General features: G+C 37.7%; 1 protein-coding gene and 1 long non-coding RNA gene across 4 annotated transcripts in view; one reads left to right on the forward strand and one right to left on the reverse strand.

Annotated features, from left to right (window-relative positions):
- The window catches only part of LOC115244274 (GATA-binding factor A-like), a 63,542-nt gene extending 45,784 nt beyond the window's left edge, over positions 1-17,758 (forward strand). The window contains exons 2-6 of one of the 3 annotated variants that reach the window (XM_029821821.1): positions 12,085-12,300; positions 12,797-13,050; positions 14,413-14,585; positions 14,950-15,229; positions 15,586-17,758. In XM_029821821.1, coding sequence (XP_029677681.1) covers positions 12,116-12,300; positions 12,797-13,050; positions 14,413-14,585; positions 14,950-15,229; positions 15,586-15,917 — 1,224 coding nt within the window. In that variant the 5' untranslated portion in view covers positions 12,085-12,115 and the 3' untranslated portion in view covers positions 15,918-17,758. Of the gene's footprint in view, positions 1-12,084; positions 12,307-12,796; positions 13,051-14,412; positions 14,586-14,949; positions 15,230-15,585 lie in introns of those variants that run through there. The other 2 variants (XM_029821822.1, XM_029821823.1) reach the window with 2 other exon arrangements.
- On the reverse strand, positions 17,290-19,002 carry LOC115244279. The gene is made up of 3 exons (XR_003885352.1): positions 18,219-19,002; positions 17,956-18,101; positions 17,290-17,399 (listed from the first exon to the last, which is right to left on the reverse strand). It is a non-coding gene; the product is annotated as an uncharacterized LOC115244279 (long non-coding RNA).
- Between the last annotated feature and the right edge of the window lie 488 nt (positions 19,003-19,490).

Below are 19,490 nucleotides of genomic sequence, written 5' to 3' on the forward strand. Positions count from 1 at the left end.
TTATTTTAATTTTATTTTTAAATAATATTAATAAAGAAACTTTATGAAAAAATGTCATTATAGATAACAGTCTTAATGTTAAATATTCCAAATAAATTCACAGAGAGATTAGAGCGAAGTTAATGCAAGTTTATCTCGACTCATGAATTTCTCTGTAACGGATTTTCGTACAAAAGAAGCCTTTTCGGTTACGACGAAGTATCTTCTTCGATGTTAGATATTTTCTTTCCAGCTATTCTTCGTACGGTTTCCTACACGATGCGCAACCGAACCCTTATCCTAGAGGGTGTGTCGTTCACCCTTGTAATAGGCGGTTCGGTTTCGCTTCTCGTGATACATTTTTCCGTACGAAAAGCACAGCGCTTGCAATATTATTCGAGCAACTGTCACGCAACTGAATTATATCAAGGCTTTATTTTACTCAATTATATATGTATTTGAATTATATATTTCAAATTGAATTATTATATCAAACAGAGAGTACATATAATATGCATTCCTACGATTTTGTAGATAATTCTATTATAATGTAAAATACGTTATTAATTTATGGAATAGAATTTTACGTGGAAATTTTTATCTTGGTGGTGGATTCTCGTTATTTTAGAGCTATTACGCTCTCAACTATATTATTCGTAGGTGTTCCGTACCTAAAGCTGTACTCACACCTGCATCCGAACGTATGTGAATGAAAAACGAAATAGATAATGGCGCAACGGCTGCTGCTTCCGGTGGAAGCACCGGTGGAACTTTTATTCCGCCGACGAGTTTTCGTCTATGCCGCCGCTGCTCCAAACGGAAACATCAGTCGTTACGGTGCAGCGACTTCCTTCCTTTCGTTTTTCCTCTGTATCAAAACGAATGCGCCGCGCATCTAACGCTCTCTCATGCGCGAATATTTAATTGTAACTTTAAAAATGTATCTCCATATAATTTTTTAAAGTATTATATTTTGTGAAGACAAAGCATAGATAATTCATAAAGTATTGTGAGAATAATCGTACACTCAAAAAAGTGGTATTGCAACTACAGCAAAAATTTTCTTGGTGCGCAAAATTAACTGAGGTACATAAATGATTAGCAAATACTGTGATATCGCATATGTTTCGCATTTAATCAATCTAAGTGACAGAGACAGAATTTATATCTGAACTGTTTGTGAAATTTAGAAAGAATGTTTTTCTGTGGCGCCTATCCATGTTAAGGCCAATCATACTTGTTATAAAGTTTGGCTGTGGTACACAGAAAAAATTAGCGGCAAGAAACAAATGAATATATAATCCTCACGTCTAACATATTTGTATAACGCGCTCAATCTATCTAGCTCTTTTAAACAATTTTTCTCAATTTTTCGATGCTGCAGTTATAATTGGCAGTTATATTTCTCACAAAGATCGTTCTGTAGTATCGAAACTCATATTTATCCAATGCAGTGATTAACATTTGGCAATGGGACCTAAATTTTCTAGAAGATATTATTAGAATATTGCTGCTATAAATTCTATATGTAACAGACAATATTCTAACAGATACAAAAAATAGCGATAAATTTTTGTTGTGACACCTAGAAATCTACCTATATCAGCAAGACATTTTTTTGAGTGCAGAAGATTAACGCGCTAATTTCAATCAGTTGTAATACTCATGCCTGATTTATTTTCCGAGTAACATCGTATTTGTGCCAAATAGTCGTTTTTGGGCACATAATGGATCGCCTGTCAAATTAGTTTATTGGCTTAATCTGGTCGCTCGACCTTCTCTTCCTTCTTTCTCTCGAAAGGCTAAGAGAAAGAAACAAAGAGAAGCGGGACGGAAAATACACGACAAGATCACCTTGACTGTGGTTTTCGAACTGAGAATCGAAGAGGCTCGCGCGTATAATCGAAAAAGATCGCTCTTCGGTGGTTTGTCAATCGTAGAAAAATTCGCCGGATCGACCGCGTCGCGGTGAATAACCTTCCTCTTCCCACAACTGCATATCCATAAATGTACTGTTCCCACATAATACAGATTTGCATATACATCGTAGAGAGAAAGAAGTTCTCTTATATCTCATTTTTTTTTTCTCTGATACTTGCGCGGAAATTAAAAAACCTCTCAAGAAGTTCCGGCGCTCGTTTTCTCATGACATCTAAGGCACGATTTGCCGGTTCGTCGATCAATAGATCGTGACTGGAGTCTCTTTTCAGATGGGAGACCCCATTTATTTATTGCGTGTCAAATATACGGGACCGCGTCACGCGATTCCCGCATCTTTATACGTCACGCATACCCGTACAAGAATAAGAATTCACGCGAATATTGTAGATATCAGATATTATTGACAAACAAATGCGGCGCTCTAAATATTTTTATTTTAATCGCAATTTTCTAATAAGATAAATAGAATTATCGACGATATAATGACTCCCGTTAACCCGCGTAAAAACATTTTACATTTATATTTCGTGCATAATTGCTGCGAAAGTACAAATAAAATCTTCAAGTAATTATTTTGTAACTTATTGGGAGAGAAAGAAAAGAAGCTTAGACTCCAAAAATATATTTAAAAAATAGAATAGATTGAGTTGCGTGCGTGCCATTGTTATAACGCGATATTCTTTTACGTGTGTAACACAACGTAACAAATAATTCGACGATATCACGAAAGCGAGATAAGCAGGACGAGAGAGCTTCGGGCTTCTCTGTGTCACCTCACTGAATTGTGAGAGAGGAAAAAAGAACGATAGAGAGCGTAGAGCAACGTGCGTGATACGCGTGACTGTGTGAGCGCTTGCGAGATTGTGTGCGTAGGGCCTACAAGGAAACCCTTCTACGCGGGTCGGCGCCGTGGCGCCTCGGCACCAGCCGGTCCTCCTCGAGATGAGAGAACATTCCCTCCCGATGTACCAAAGTACTTCGTCGTAATCGTCAGAGGCTCGTCCCTTCCACGAATGCCGTCGGATTAAAGCTCCTCGTGACCGCGCGGCGCGCGGCCACCGCTCGCAGAACATTATGCATTTATTCATATGCTATTATAAAAATATATTTGTATCAAAAGGACTCTTTCTCTAGCTAAGGATATGGGCTGTATTTAATTTTAAAAATAAATTAATTTGCATAAGAATTTATCGGAATTTTTACACGACCGTAAAGAACAGGAATTGAATTAACATTCTTGGATAAAATAAATATATTCACGTTTTGTCAAAATTTAGGAAATAAATTTCCTCCGTTAGTTTCGATGATATTGATAAATACACGTGTTTGAGAATGTTAAATAGCATGCAATTTAACCACACGTATAACAGCAGCTGTCTTCTACGTATCGTGAAGAAAGGAGGCCTCTCGTATCTCTCTCGTTCTATTTGGCTCCTTTAATCAGCGTCCATTACCGATATATACCTGGTGCCATGGTGGCGTCGGACCCTTCTAACTCTCGTCGCAACTCTCCGCCAAGCTCTCATCTAAATTCCGTGTGATCCGTCGAGGGCTATGAAAAGTACGGCGCCGCGTTGATGTGGCGCCGTCGCCACCTAACATCGAAACCCGATTATTTTCTCAACCGGTCTCCATTAGAAGATTCGATATTTTACGCTCCGCTTGAAAGAGAGAGAGAGAGAGAGAGAGAGAGAGAGAGAGAGAGAGAGAGAGAGAGAGAGAGAGAGAAAGAAAAAGGGAGCTCCCGTAGAATGAGTCGATCGCGCACCGAAGAATTTATAATCGCGTTTAATTTCACGGACAATAAATAATTTCGTTGAACAATAATTCTTCGGTATCTTACGAGAAGAAAAACGACGGCGACATATCTGACTGACACATCGGACCGAAAAAATATATGTGCATATTAATATATCTCAGTGCTAGATGCATCTATCTTATTCGGCGCCGCATCAATTACTCTCGAGAATATATATGTACATATGTATTATATATAGTTGCATTTAGCAACTCTGTTTATATTTCTTATGTGTTTAAATCCATTACGTCTCTTTATTTTGTGACGCCTTAATATTATCCAAGATGTTCGGTGATTTATTATAGGTACCTACCCGCGATTGATATATGATACTGATTTACGATTCGCGTATAAATTATTTTATTCGCACTCGCGATTTCTCACGGAACGCATTCGCGATCGTAAATATCCGGCAGCAGCAAGATTTCAAATAGGTTTTGCATCGGGAAACGACAGACTGAGATGCAATGACCGGCGCGTAAACATCGCGCAACGGATCGCCCCGTATCGCTGTATAAATATATAATTAACGTTAATGAAGAGAATGCGCAAGGTCAGTTTTTTATCGACGTAATGAGCGTTTGGTAATCGCGTTGTAAATTAAGCGACGGCAAATGTGTGTGTGTGTGTATGTAACTTGCAAGTCGCGGACAGGAATTATTACTCTCATTGAGCTAATGTCGAGTCTCGCAACATAAATTATAATCACCCTTTAATAATGGCGATAGTGAGAGAGAAAGACTATCTTCCGCGGCTGATATAATTACAAACGTCATCATCCACCGCATAATAATCGCATACGATCCGTACGTATGTATAATATAATAAGGACGGTAAGGATAATCGCATCCGCATCTACGAGAGATTTAAGTGTATCCTTCAAATGTGTATCAATTAAACAAGTAGAATTAGAGATAGCCGTTCCGTTTTTTGCCTCCACTACCGTAATCAGCAAGACAAATATACATATATAAATTGTATAATATATAATTATTAATATATAATAATTATATATAAATTGTGCATCGAATACAGAACTCATATAAACAGTTTTTCGATTTAAGAGAAAACTTTTAAAGAATAAATATATTTGGAAATTTTTTATACGTCCTTATATTGATCTTTTCTCCCCAAAAAACCTAGTCTTGTGGAAATTGAATTAACAACTGTTGATGAAAATTGAGAATTTATATCACGCATTTATGCCACAATTATCGCATTCTTATTCCGATCGAACCTGATATATTTTTTAACGATAGCCAAATGTAGCGTTACTCGGAAAGCAAGCGAGAACGCTCGGCGAAGGATCACGCAATGCGTGGATAATGAATTAGCTCCCATCGAGGATCGCGTGACACATGACTGCCGCCTTTCACGCGGATTACGCTGCAAAGTTTAATGAATAATGAAATACCCGACGTGCAGGAGGCGCGATATCTCTCGAAAATTTTAATTTTTCTATCGCATGAAAAAATCATGACGTTTTAAACTAATCTATATCCGAAATGAAATTCTTCTTATGATTTATAGAAAAAATGTAAAATTCTTCAAATGTGCAACTAGTGTGCATATTAGAAAATTATTTCAACGATTAACACGAGTACATAGTCCGATACTTGATATCAACACGCCGTTTATAACGGATTCCCGTTTTGCTTGTCATCTGATACGAGAATAAATTGATTTTGATTCATGTTTACAAGGTTGCACGTTTTCCCACAACGTTGTTAAGCGATATCAAAATGACTCGAATGTCGATAAGTTATGCTAATTTTATGACTGTCGTTATAAAATACGTGTGTGATATACATGTTTTTCTATCGCAAATTGAGATAAGCTGCGTTGCCACTTGTTACGCTTCGTCAAGCAATCTAACATAATTAATGCCAATTAGAAAACAATATTTATCGTGTGGCCGCGAAAAGAATCGCATAGTTGCTAGCGAGCAGGGAATTGCAATCGACCGATCGGTTAAAAGATTATGCATAATCTGTTAAGCGCATTGCTTTATAATGCATCTACGTTTTTAACAGTCGTGAAAGCACGCTGATATATGAGAGAGAGAGAGAGAGAGAGAGAGAGAGAAAGAAAAAGGGAGCTCCCGTAGAATGAGTCGATCGCGCACCGAAGAATTTATAATCGCGTTTAATTTCACGGACAATAAATAATTTCGTTGAACAATAATTCTTCGGTATCTTACGAGAAGAAAAACGACGGCGACATATCTGACTGACACATCGGACCGAAAAAATATATGTGCATATTAATGTATCTCAGTGCTAGATGCATCTATCTTATTCGGCGCCGCATCAATTACTCTCGAGAATATATATGTACATATGTATTATATATAGTTGCATTTAGCAACTCTGTTTATATTTCTTATGTGTTTAAATCCATTACGTCTCTTTATTTTGTGACGCCTTAATATTATCCAAGATGTTCGGTGATTTATTATAGGTACCTACCCGCGATTGATATATGATACTGATTTACGATTCGCGTATAAATTATTTTATTCGCACTCGCGATTTCTCACGGAACGCATTCGCGATCGTAAATATCCGGCAGCAGCAAGATTTCAAATAGGTTTTGCATCGGGAAACGACAGACTGAGATGCAATGACCGGCGCGTAAACATCGCGCAACGGATCGCCCCGTATCGCTGTATAAATATATAATTAACGTTAATGAAGAGAATGCGCAAGGTCAGTTTTTTATCGACGTAATGAGCGTTTGGTAATCGCGTTGTAAATTAAGCGACGGCAAATGTGTGTGTGTGTGTATGTAACTTGCAAGTCGCGGACAGGAATTATTACTCTCATTGAGCTAATGTCGAGTCTCGCAACATAAATTATAATCACCCTTTAATAATGGCGATAGTGAGAGAGAAAGACTATCTTCCGCGGCTGATATAATTACAAACGTCATCATCCACCGCATAATAATCGCATACGATCCGTACGTATGTATAATATAATAAGGACGGTAAGGATAATCGCATCCGCATCTACGAGAGATTTAAGTGTATCCTTCAAATGTGTATCAATTAAACAAGTAGAATTAGAGATAGCCGTTCCGTTTTTTGCCTCCACTACCGTAATCAGCAAGACAAATATACATATATAAATTGTATAATATATAATTATTAATATATAATAATTATATATAAATTGTGCATCGAATACAGAACTCATATAAACAGTTTTTCGATTTAAGAGAAAACTTTTAAAGAATAAATATATTTGGAAATTTTTTATACGTCCTTATATTGATCTTTTCTCCCCAAAAAACCTAGTCTTGTGGAAATTGAATTAACAACTGTTGATGAAAATTGAGAATTTATATCACGCATTTATGCCACAATTATCGCATTCTTATTCCGATCGAACCTGATATATTTTTTAACGATAGCCAAATGTAGCGTTACTCGGAAAGCAAGCGAGAACGCTCGGCGAAGGATCACGCAATGCGTGGATAATGAATTAGCTCCCATCGAGGATCGCGTGACACATGACTGCCGCCTTTCACGCGGATTACGCTGCAAAGTTTAATGAATAATGAAATACCCGACGTGCAGGAGGCGCGATATCTCTCGAAAATTTTAATTTTTCTATCGCATGAAAAAATCATGACGTTTTAAACTAATCTATATCCGAAATGAAATTCTTCTTATGATTTATAGAAAAAATGTAAAATTCTTCAAATGTGCAACTAGTGTGCATATTAGAAAATTATTTCAACGATTAACACGAGTACATAGTCCGATACTTGATATCAACACGCCGTTTATAACGGATTCCCGTTTTGCTTGTCATCTGATACGAGAATAAATTGATTTTGATTCATGTTTACAAGGTTGCACGTTTTCCCACAACGTTGTTAAGCGATATCAAAATGACTCGAATGTCGATAAGTTATGCTAATTTTATGACTGTCGTTATAAAATACGTGTGTGATATACATGTTTTTCTATCGCAAATTGAGATAAGCTGCGTTGCCACTTGTTACGCTTCGTCAAGCAATCTAACATAATTAATGCCAATTAGAAAACAATATTTATCGTGTGGCCGCGAAAAGAATCGCATAGTTGCTAGCGAGCAGGGAATTGCAATCGACCAATCGGTTAAAAGATTATGCATAATCTGTTAAGCGCATTGCTTTATAATGCATCTACGTTTTTAACAGTCGTGAAAGCACGCTGATATATTTATATCCATCGAAAGATCTGTGAACATATCTATTAAAAATGAATGAAAAAAATTAATTAGATTTTTTTCTCCATTTGATAAACGATTAAAAATTATAATTCTAAGGTCCCTAAAATATTCCCTCTAATAAATGAGTCGTGAAAAAAGTAGAATCAAATTGAAAAATTCTGCATAAATTTTAGAAACTCTGACTTATACAATACTAGGCTACAAATATACGTACGGAACTTTATGACGTTAAAAATTTGTAAAATTACAGTAGAAGCACGAGACAGTCCACGCGTCTCATTCAAATCAAATATAATTATATATGTATATTGACAGTTACAGTTATACCTATACTGAAATTTTCATACGAGTTTTCCTTGGTAAATGAATATGCTCTATCTGCAATATATATGTATATAGTTGGAATCAGATATTTAATTTATAGTAGTACTTAAATTATTATGCCGTCTGGATATTGTGATAATTCCAAAGTTTTATCGCTAATAACATAATTTAATAGCTCGCGCGGATTTTTTCAATTCTCCCATATCGATTAAATGTGACATGTATAATATGCAATGACATCTTTCTTTCCTTGTGAAGACATTATCATGAACTAAATTCTAAGTTGAAAATTATATTTCTATTTATTTGTTGAAGAAAAATACGCATCCTCTTCTTTCTCTTTCTGTCTTCCTAAATCTTGTATCGTAAATTAATTGAAATTTCAAACATGTTATTTTAATTCGGAAAAATTTCAAAGCTAGCTTCTTTTATCAATGAATTTAAAATCCATCTTCTTTCAGTGAAAAAGAATGAAAATTACAACAACAAGAGAGAAAAACAAATGAGAAAGAAGTTTAATATAATTAAATCATTGATTCAAATAAAATACGCGTACAGTTCCTGTCTCACCTTCTCTTCGATCAACCTCGAGTTCGATCCAATCGATCACTATCCACTTATTGTTAGCCGTGCAGCAGATTAACGCTATCACATGCACGCCACGTCGACTCGTGTGTGCGTGCGCGAGCGCGCACGCACGCGATCCACGCATATACGAAAGCTTTGGACCCGCCTACACGGGGGTTCATTCGTGACCGCGATGGCCGCTATCGGTATCTTTGATTCAACGGTCGGAGCCAAGCGACGAAGGTGGAGACGCGTCTGCGCGTCTCCGGTGCCTCTCTCTTCCTACCGCGGTACCTTTATTCGCCGGGCTTTCTGCGACTCTCTTTCTCCGACGCGTAGACTATCATTTGATCCCCACTACAACGCGTTCCGATCTCCCCCTTTTTCGGACCTGCGCGCTTCTTTGTTGCTGTCTCTTTTTCTCTCTCTCTCTTGCAATCTCTCGTCGATCTTCTCCCTCTCCCTCCTTGTCACGAACACCCCACTTTCGATGTACGGTGCGTTTAATTTTGCGTCCTGATTGTAGTCAATTAAGAGAGAAATTGATTTTATATTATATCCTAAATATTTAAAAAATTCGAGACTTTTGATAAATATGTTTAAATTTTTGATATTTCTTGACATAACATCTCTCATAATTTCTAAAGTAGATAAATAAAATTTGCGGAATAGGAAAATTACGTGACAATAAATCGATTAGAAAGTATGCGAATAATGTTTCCTGCAAATCTCCCCGCCTCCCTGTCTCCCTCTTTCCTCCCTTCTTGCGCGCAAATGCATCTCGGTGCATTTCTCTCGTACCAGTTGTACATCGTGACCATAAATTACCTACTCTCCATTCCCTTTGTTGGACCTATCGCGAAGGGCCGACTCGTGGAAGTATCGACTACGGCGGTACTTTAGTCGTTCCTTCAGAGAACGCGAGTGTCCCAGACAATGGGACGACCGTGGGTGGCAAGGCGTATGAAAATTTAATATCTACCATTCTGTCATCGGAGTTATCTTATGCCTAGGGATGCTTATATTTCGTCAGGTATCGATATTCTCATTCACACGATATCAAAATGTTACAAGTATCAATATTATGTATCAATATAATTTATATTAAATATTATTGCAAATAAGAATTGCTGTTTATTAAGATAGAAAGTATCAATGACTTTGGTATTTTTTACCATAAGATAAAAATTTCTTACTCACAATACAGATCAATGTAATGGAATTGACTACGTAGATACTTTTTGCTCCTCTCAGATTGTCAAGTTATTCCTCTCCTCTAGGTTCGTTGCATTCACACATTGCATTTACTCACGAAAAAAAAAAAAAAAACGATCATTAATTATGATCGTGCGCGAATCGTCCGCGGCGACGATAAAAATGGACGCGCGAGATCCACTCCCGAATTTTGATCACGATTCAATATTCTGATAATAATGCCTTTGCACGGCATTCACGAAATTAAAAATTAAGACGAAAAAATAGACGCGCGATAACTTTCACGGCACTCCCGAACTTGAATACGCGATATTTCGCCCGAATTATTTAAAGTACGAAAACGCGGATATCGAACGGAAACCGTTTGGGTACTTGGCTTCCCCTTCAGGATAAACCTTCCAGGTACTGAGCCCTCCCACCAACGTCAAGGTGTACCCAATGGGAGGGTTTTATCATGTGAAAAATCCGATGTAATCTAAATATGCTCCAAAAAACGAGCATCGATCGCCACTAATATACTTCACTGCTACAAAATACGGTTTCAATTAAAATAAATTACAAAATATATATTATTATGAATTTTGGAATCAATTAATCGTACAAATTGATAATTGTGCGTAGAGGAAAATGTTGCATTTCAAAGAAGGATATAAAGCGAATCGTGTCACGTAAATAGTTTGAATAACGATAAAAATATAATAAAAACATGTTAAAATGCCAAGAGACTGAAATAAAAGAAAAAAATTAAATTAAATACGTTTTTATCTCATATCTTATGTTTAGCGGTAGTGCATCCGCTTTGTTTAAACTTCTCGACACAAGTATGTTTCATGTGCACGATGTGCACACATCGTGCTTAAATGGAATGCATAGATACGGTGCGCGTATTCTTAAGGAGATGCGTGTCCTGACAATAAGACTCGTGGGCGGCACAAGACTCGCGTACCGAAATGGACTCGGTGTGCGAAGAGAGATAACGATATGTCGCCATTTTCGTTTCTAACAATATCGCGAGATAAATTCTCGCCGCGCTTGAATAACGCTAATAGTAAAATATCATCGTTAAATCCATATTGCATCATAAAATCGCATGATGGAGCTTAAAACGCACGCGTGGATGGAAATTACCTCTCAGCTGTAATTGTCAATTATCGCAAGCAATGCACTTACCGTATATATACTTGCTTAATCATCTCAATGCTATTTGTAATAATATGAGAAATGAGAGAAAAATTAAATTAAATTAAATATATATTGTAGCGATAAGGAATGCGAGCGTACTTAATTAAATTTCAAAAATGTTGCAATTTTAGAGATCCTTATCAAAATCATTCAGAGTAAAGAAAAAATATTCGTCAGATTTATAATTAATTTATATAGTAAAACAAGATATTTTTCACACGTCACGTACGGACAGAGTTAAATAAACTTTCTGTCAACATTCTCGTTGACATCACAGCATATAAGCTTCACGCTTTGAAGTTTGAAAGGCGCTTACTCGAGTAAGTCGAAGGACTTCTAGTTCTTTTTCCGATTTGCGATCACGAAATCGTTCAGGCAAAACAAGAGAGAGAGAAAGAGTCCCCGTCGGCGACCATGACGAGATTTTTTCACGACCATCCTTGGTCTCATGGGCGGCCCACGCTGCGTTTGCTCGTCGTCGTACATGACACCCGACGGGATCTCAATGTGTTTATCGGCCAAAGGGACCATTAACATTATCTGCCTCGCAGAATGTATTATTACCGCTTCCATATTATTACCCGTTTTTGTGTAACGATATATCTTTCCACGGTAGCAAAATGAGATTACCGGCGGTAACCCTTTTATAGCGCGCAAAGTACGCGCCGTTTTACCTGGCGTTGTATCAACATCCGCTGAAAAGATTACTTAAAATCAAGGGTATTGTCTTGCATTTCAATAGTACGCAATTATACAATTTATACAAATTCGTCGCGCGAATCGGAGAAGCTTCCGATGGTAGACAGAGACAAGGGAATTTCACTAACTTTGGACAAAACATTTTTCGATTTTTGACAGATGCCGCGGTGATAGCTCTCGGTGGGAGAGAATGTTCCACGGGGGCGGAAGTGGCGGGTACGGCGCAAGTTCCGATTACCAGCAGTCCCAGCAGCAGCAGCAGCAACAGCACAGCCAGCAGCTCCAGGCACCCGTTTACGTCCCCTCGTCGAGGCCGGCGATCCCGTCCACGGCGGCGCAGTATCATTCCTTCCCCACCTCGCCCTCGCCTGCATGGTACACGTACATCGACATTTTTTATTTTTTTAAATCTCAAACGTACACTGTAAAAAATTGCCAAGAATTCAGCCACATTTTTGCCTGAATTTTCGGATCTGGATGACCGAGAGAAATTTCAGACAATCTGTCTTAATCAGAGTTTTCATCAGAGTCATTTTTCTACACTGAGAAAAAAAAGTTGTTAACTTGACTAAATGCGTTCAACTGATTATCATTTTTTAAATTAAAATATTTAAGTACTTAAGTCAAATACGTCATGTTAGATTTAATATGTCATATTTAATTTAAATACTTAAATATTTCAATTAAAGAAATAATAATTTGTTGAACGCATTTAGTCAAGTTAAAAACTTTTTTTCTCAGTGTAGAAGTTCAAAAGAATGCGTCTGAAAATTCAGACAATATTCTATCTGAAAATTCAGATATTTTGTCTGAAGTTCTTTTTACAGTGTATATCTGTAGTGATTAACGTTTTTCTCGATCCTTACCGAAGGGAGAAGACGGCGTCCTGGCAGCACGGAGTGGAGACATACGCGGCGCATCACGCGCTCGCCGGTCACGCGAGCGGAACCGCATCGGCGATGGGTCCGCACGCCGGTCCGGGTCATCCGCATGCGGGACACCCGCACGCGGCGCATCCGCACTCGACCCTCGCCGCAGCTGCACCCTTCTACGCGCAAAATGTCGCGATGATGTCCTCGTGGCGCGCCTACGACGGCGCCGGCTTCCAACGCGCCTCGCCTTATGGTTCGTATACCGTATACATTGCAAGAGCTCTTCGATATATTGTATTGTAAATATTTTTACACCGCGAACTGTGTAAAATCGTGACAAGAGGAATGTCACTTGGCCGCTTCTCGGCGATAATATTTTTTCAACAGGTACGATGCGCAAGTCAAGTTAAATGATACCGGTATAGGTACTTTTGGAATAGAATAAAGAAAATTTTTTTATATAATAATATCGATTGAAAAAATATTTATATGTTATACGTAAAAGAGTACCACTGTGATGCGGCTAAATTACATGAACCTTCAAGTCCACCGCATGAAAACGTATATCGCTTTTCGTTGACGTGCATCACGCGTAAAGTTCCGATGATAAACAAAAGTTATGTGAACCGCCCGTATATGCCGGGGCGATAAGATACGTAGGCATGCAATTTCCTATGGCGCGACGATTAGTTTATCGAAACCGCAGACGATATCGCGAACGCGCGCGACGATAACACGCGCGAGATGGTACCCGTGGAATTTTCAAGGGAACCATTTCTATACATGACACGATTTAAAATCTCTCTGACCCCGAACTATTTTCTTATTTACAAAAAAAAATTCCGTTCTTTAATAGCTAAATATCATACCCGCGTACAAATTTTCGAACGACACCTGAAATAAATCGAATTAACGCGCGCGTGAAAAGAAGCGTTTGATGCCGTGTGATTAACACCGACTTCGTTGATAGCACCGTTACGGAACGGAAAACGGGGGTTGGGGGGGTAGGGTGGGAAGAGTTCAAACTGGAGAACGGCAGAGAGAAAGAAACTACTTTCCTCGCGGATGCTGCTGTGCTCGCCGCCACGCACGCGGCGGGCCATGTGCGATGGATAAGTGATAGCGGCGCCTTTGAAGTTGGCCGGGTCGATGCCGCGGTCAAGTGTTTTACGGTAGTGGCGGGAACGCGGGAAGGAGAATCGGTCCAGAGCGTGCGGATGCTGCTTTCTCCGAAGAGAAGTGCGAGAATCGCCTCCGTCGCACTCTCTGCTCTGTCTAACTTTAAATCCCGCCGCGGGCATCCTCGAGACCAGATAAAAGACGCAAGAGAGCGCCGGTCTTATTCTGTCAGCTCGACGCGCCACAAAGACTATCCCCGATTTACGAGAAGAGCGAGTAGAATTAGAATGAAAAGCAGAGTCAGTGGTAGAATTAATGTCGTCGAATGCAGAATAAGATTTAAATCCTTTCTTTACAATTTTAATGCTCTCTTCAATTTCTTTTAATTCCAAATAAAATTTCAGTCAGAGCTTGATAAAAAAAAAAAAAAAAAAAAAAAAAAAAAAAAAAAAATTGATTAATGGTATTAACGTTAATCAATCGAAAATGATTGCAGACACCGCGATGGATTTTCAATTCGGTGAGGGTCGCGAGTGCGTGAATTGCGGCGCGATATCGACGCCGCTCTGGCGAAGGGACGGCACTGGCCATTATCTCTGCAACGCATGCGGACTTTATCACAAGATGAACGGCATGAACAGGCCGCTCATCAAGCCCTCGAAACGCCTGGTAAGCTTATCCATAAATGATCATATGAAATTTCATCAATATGCCTATGCGTATATTCATGCGCACTTTTATCAAGAGAGCTATTTTTTACGCTAAAAAGAAAGTTATATAGTGTTATATACATAGAGCGTTCACGAAAAATCTGGCCAAGCTTTTAACTTCTAAAATGAAATGAATATATCGTATAAACCTATCAAGATATATCTAATACAAATACCTTTTTATAAATGTATTAGAAAAATTATTTAGCGCGTTCATTTTTAATAAAATACGCTAGAAAAAAGGTATGTTCAATTCTTCTATATTTTGTTTAACAACAAACGTACCTCGAGCAGCATCAGCAAGTGCGTTACAAATGGGACAGATGTCGGAATTTCAGACCGCGACGAGGCGACTCGGGCTGTGCTGCACGAACTGCGGCACCCGCACTACGACGTTGTGGAGGCGCAACAACGAGGGCGAGCCGGTGTGCAACGCTTGCGGGTTGTACTTCAAATTGCACGGGGTGAATAGGCCGCTGGCGATGCGAAAGGACGGTATACAGACGAGGAAGAGGAAGCCGAAGAAGACCCCAGAGCCGAATGCCAGATCTTCTACGGGGGATCACGAAACCACCACCTCGACTACATCCTCTCCTTCCACAGGTCTGTAGAGATGTTACATTTTTTTTTTCTCTGCGTATAACACAAAAATATATCATATGAAATATAAATATACGTCGTATATCAAATATAAAAATATAAAATTCTAAAATATAATTATATATTCATCAGATAATAAATTTTATATTCATCTAACTTTTTAATATAAATAAGAATAGTTTTAATTATGTAATTCATCACTCGTTTGCCTTCTAATTTTAAATTAAAATTATTACATGGCAATAATATTCATTATTCATATTTCTTATATTTATTAGATCTTGCAAATAATATGGCCATCATTCGATATCTCATTTATTATAATTTATTTATAAGATATTGCGATTATTTCTCTACAGACTTAAAGAGCAATCAGCAACAGCAGCAGCAGCAGCAACAACAACATCAGATCGATGCGTCAAAGTCGTCGGGCTCGTCGACATCGACCGACAGACCTGTTTATCTTGGGCATACATCTCTTCTCGCCACCGGAAGTGTACCTGCTGTGAAAACGGAACCGCGAAGCTGCGACGGCGTCGTTGGCCAGCCGTATTCGTCTTACTATCAGCATCCGCATCAACTCGCCGCCACGAGCGAGCATCAGCAGCAGAGCTATTACGCCACCCAGGAAACGCCCTATCATCATCAGCATCACGTCACCACTGCGGCGAAATTACTCGCGTCCTCGTAATTGTTTAGCGATCAAAATCTACTTCCTAGAATCGCCTCGACAAGTGAATTCGAACGCATTGAGCAACGAAGAGACTTTTCCGCAACACGGATTAGCCAAGTATTCGCTGAGAAGCTTACATCACGAAATAGTGAATCTAAGATTGAAGATTGATCTGACTTGAATTAATCTATTGGAACGATTAGGACAAATGGAAGGATTCTTCTACGATACGCAGGACTAGTCAATGACGGACGCGCAATTGTTTCAAAAATTAGAAAAATCAGTGATAGCATTTTTTTGAAACATTATAAATCCAGGAGGAGAATATATTATTCCTCGAAAAGATATAAACATATATAAAACTTTTCGAGAGAATGATTACATCATACACAGAAAGCTACGCGGACGCTTTGATGTTTTGATGAAACGATTCGAGGAGAGATAAAATATCAATGTGTCTTAAAGATTTCGATTTTAAGCGTGTCATTAACAGATATGATGTCCTAATCAGGAGGAGAATTTGATCTCTAGTCAATGACAGGGATTATAAAAGAATTATTTGAAGGACGACGATATTAAAAATCACTCCACGCTAGTTTAACTATAAAATGCTAATACGAGACGCAGCACATTTCCATATTTAACTACGCGCTTCTTGCGTTCGTTCGCAATATCCGATACATGTGTAAATAGCTGAGTTATAATAAAATAATATAATTAGTGCGAGAGAGTGCTTCCTGATTTGACAAAAGCGTAAAGATATACGACTATTTTTCAGTTTCCTAATCGAACAGTAGTATATCTCGATTTATATATTGACGATTATAGACGAAAAAGATGTTTAAATGTCGAAATAGTTTCTTTAACTTACTTACACCCATTATCCAGCACAGTTCCCTCTTCGTTACACAACAAATGCGCGCTGCACGCACTATTCAGAGAGTACTTAATTGTAAATAATCCTCATGGTAAACTCTATCGCAATGTTAGAAATAGATATTTTTTCTCGGCAACTCTTTATCGTTTTATTTAATACTAAAATGAAACTGAATCAGAATAGCTGCTTATAATATCTTTCCATTTTTGACAAAAATATATCATCCTGTTTAAATTATTTTCCTTGAATATTCAAAAGATATATTATTCACCTTATCTATCGACAAGCATGATAAACATTGAATTATAAAGTCATAAGAAATAAGCGAAACAGAGGCAAAATCGATTTTTCGAGGTTCAATAATGTTATGAGACTTGTAATAATAATCCTTGCACAAATACAATAACGATTCACTTTGAAGAATAAAAATAAGAAGCCTGATGAGCCATTCTTATAATTTATTGACTTGTAGCCCGAAGGGCTGCCACGGTTTCCTCAAGCATACGTTTAGTTAATCAAGAGAATGTGAATCTTTGTGTATAGTTCCTCTATAACTTACTTTTGCGATGCGCAATAAATAATTTTATCCACTTAAGACGAGGAAAGTTGCGTTTCCTTCCGAACTGGGGAAAGAGAAAACCTATTTGAAATAAACTCGCGAAAAGTTAATGAAAAATATAAATCACAATCATGTTATACTTGTACAGTTGTGATTAAAATTTCCGCAAATTGTTCACACACATGAACTTTTGACAATGAACTATGGACAAATAAATTATTGAAGCAATATGACAGTGCTATAAATACATAATACGCAATTGATGGTGATATTTCTTCGAAGGCAAACGAGGACACTCAATTATTTATACGTATCCGAAAGTTAGAAGCATAACTTTAAACGACTTTGTACAATAACGCACGTAATATTATTTGTAAAATCCGATGCGTTTCTGACATATCTTTTTAATTGTATTGCTGATAAATAAAAGAAAATAAAATTATATCTCCTTGTTGATTAAATTTCGAGACGAATCATAATAATACTGAAGAAATGGGAGATTGGATTGTGGATTTTTATTTAACATATTTTTATATACCTTCGTAACATCAAACGCGAAAACATTGTAAATCGAGAAAAAATTTTTTTTTTCAATAAAAATATTACATGTAATCTCTTACTTCTGCAGAGTAGACTATTGAATATATCAGAGCGTTTCTTTTTCTTCCAAATAAATTTCGGATAATTATAATAAAGCGGACGTCTCTTCTTTTCCGTATCGTATATGACGTCGATGGATTGAATAAAGTCGTCTTCTCGCGTCTATCTTGAAATAATAATTTCACGATCGAACAATAATCGGTTACGCTCGACCAGTCCACCGCAAATATTATCCTTCCGCGTTCTGACGTTCCAAGTGACACATCGGACAAATCCAACTCACCCCCAAGTTCGTTTCCACCACCATTGCGAGTTAAACCTCCCTCGGACAGGGGAGCGTCTTCCACACGTTGTTCCATAAGAGTTTGTCTTCGCTCGCGAGCCTGATCGGGCACGATCGCTCATTGTTAGATCGCTCGTTGCGATCATCGCGTGACTCTTACATTCCGTCGAAATCAGGCCAGATTTGCGATTCTGGCGTTCTCGAATCTGTTGCAGTGAAATATAAAAAAAATGGGTAAATATTCAATCAAAGATAACATCTTGTATTTCGATAGCACAAATGCACGAGTCAAATATAAGTAAGGTTTTTATAATGAAAATCAATTGTAAATAGTTGTGAAAAATTTGCGAAGTAAAATCTCGGTATTCCTGAAATTCCTATCTGATGAATGATAATATTTTTCGCGATAGGAAGAACTCTGCCCACGCCGGTGTCTTGCAAAGTGTGCGGTGATCGATCATACGGCAAACATTACGGTGTTTATTGTTGCGATGGTTGCTCGTGTTTCTTCAAGAGATCTGTGCGTCGCGGCGCCTTGTTTACCTGCACAAGTCTGTATATGTTTTTAACAAAAGTAATAAAATATACAGCGTGTCTCATTGTCAGTATCACTTAGTATGCATATCATAAGAACATTTGGTTGAGATATAAAATAGATATACATATAACATAATCGAATCTGTAATTATTTAGATAGCGATGGCTCTTGCACTGTTGACAAAGCCAGACGAAATTGGTGTCCGCATTGCCGTCTAAAAAAATGCTTCTCCGTTGGCATGAATACAGCAGGTAAGTAAAAAAAAAAAAAAAAAAAAAACAATATTTTTTTATACACTCTGATACATACTTAGCTAGAGAAATCAAGTTTCCGTTTTAAAATTGACATGCAACAATAATAATCTCACACATTACATATATATTTTATATTCGTTTAAAGATTAATACATATCATCATTTGTCTGTAAAATAAAACTTTTAATTAAAATATTTTTTTTCTTTTCCTAAAAAATTTTATAATTGTCATTTAAGTGCGTTTATTTTCAACCGAGAATCTATCTTTATCATTTGTTATTTTTCGTGCCGAACAACATTAAATTCATATATGATGTCTTGTGCATACAAAATCTCAGACGGAACATAAAATCACCGCCGACAAGTAGTCACGGTAAGGTCGAGCAGGTGCTAACGAATTCAACGAGATGCAAACAATGGCGTATGCTAGACACGTGCCTCTTCACCCTTAACCGCTATCTGGAAAAGTTAATTGACAGC

The sequence above is a fragment of the Formica exsecta genome, unplaced genomic scaffold (assembly GCF_003651465.1).
Source record: "Formica exsecta isolate Colony F162 unplaced genomic scaffold, ASM365146v1 scaffold80, whole genome shotgun sequence".
NCBI classification, from domain to species: Eukaryota; Metazoa; Arthropoda; class Insecta; order Hymenoptera; family Formicidae; genus Formica; species Formica exsecta.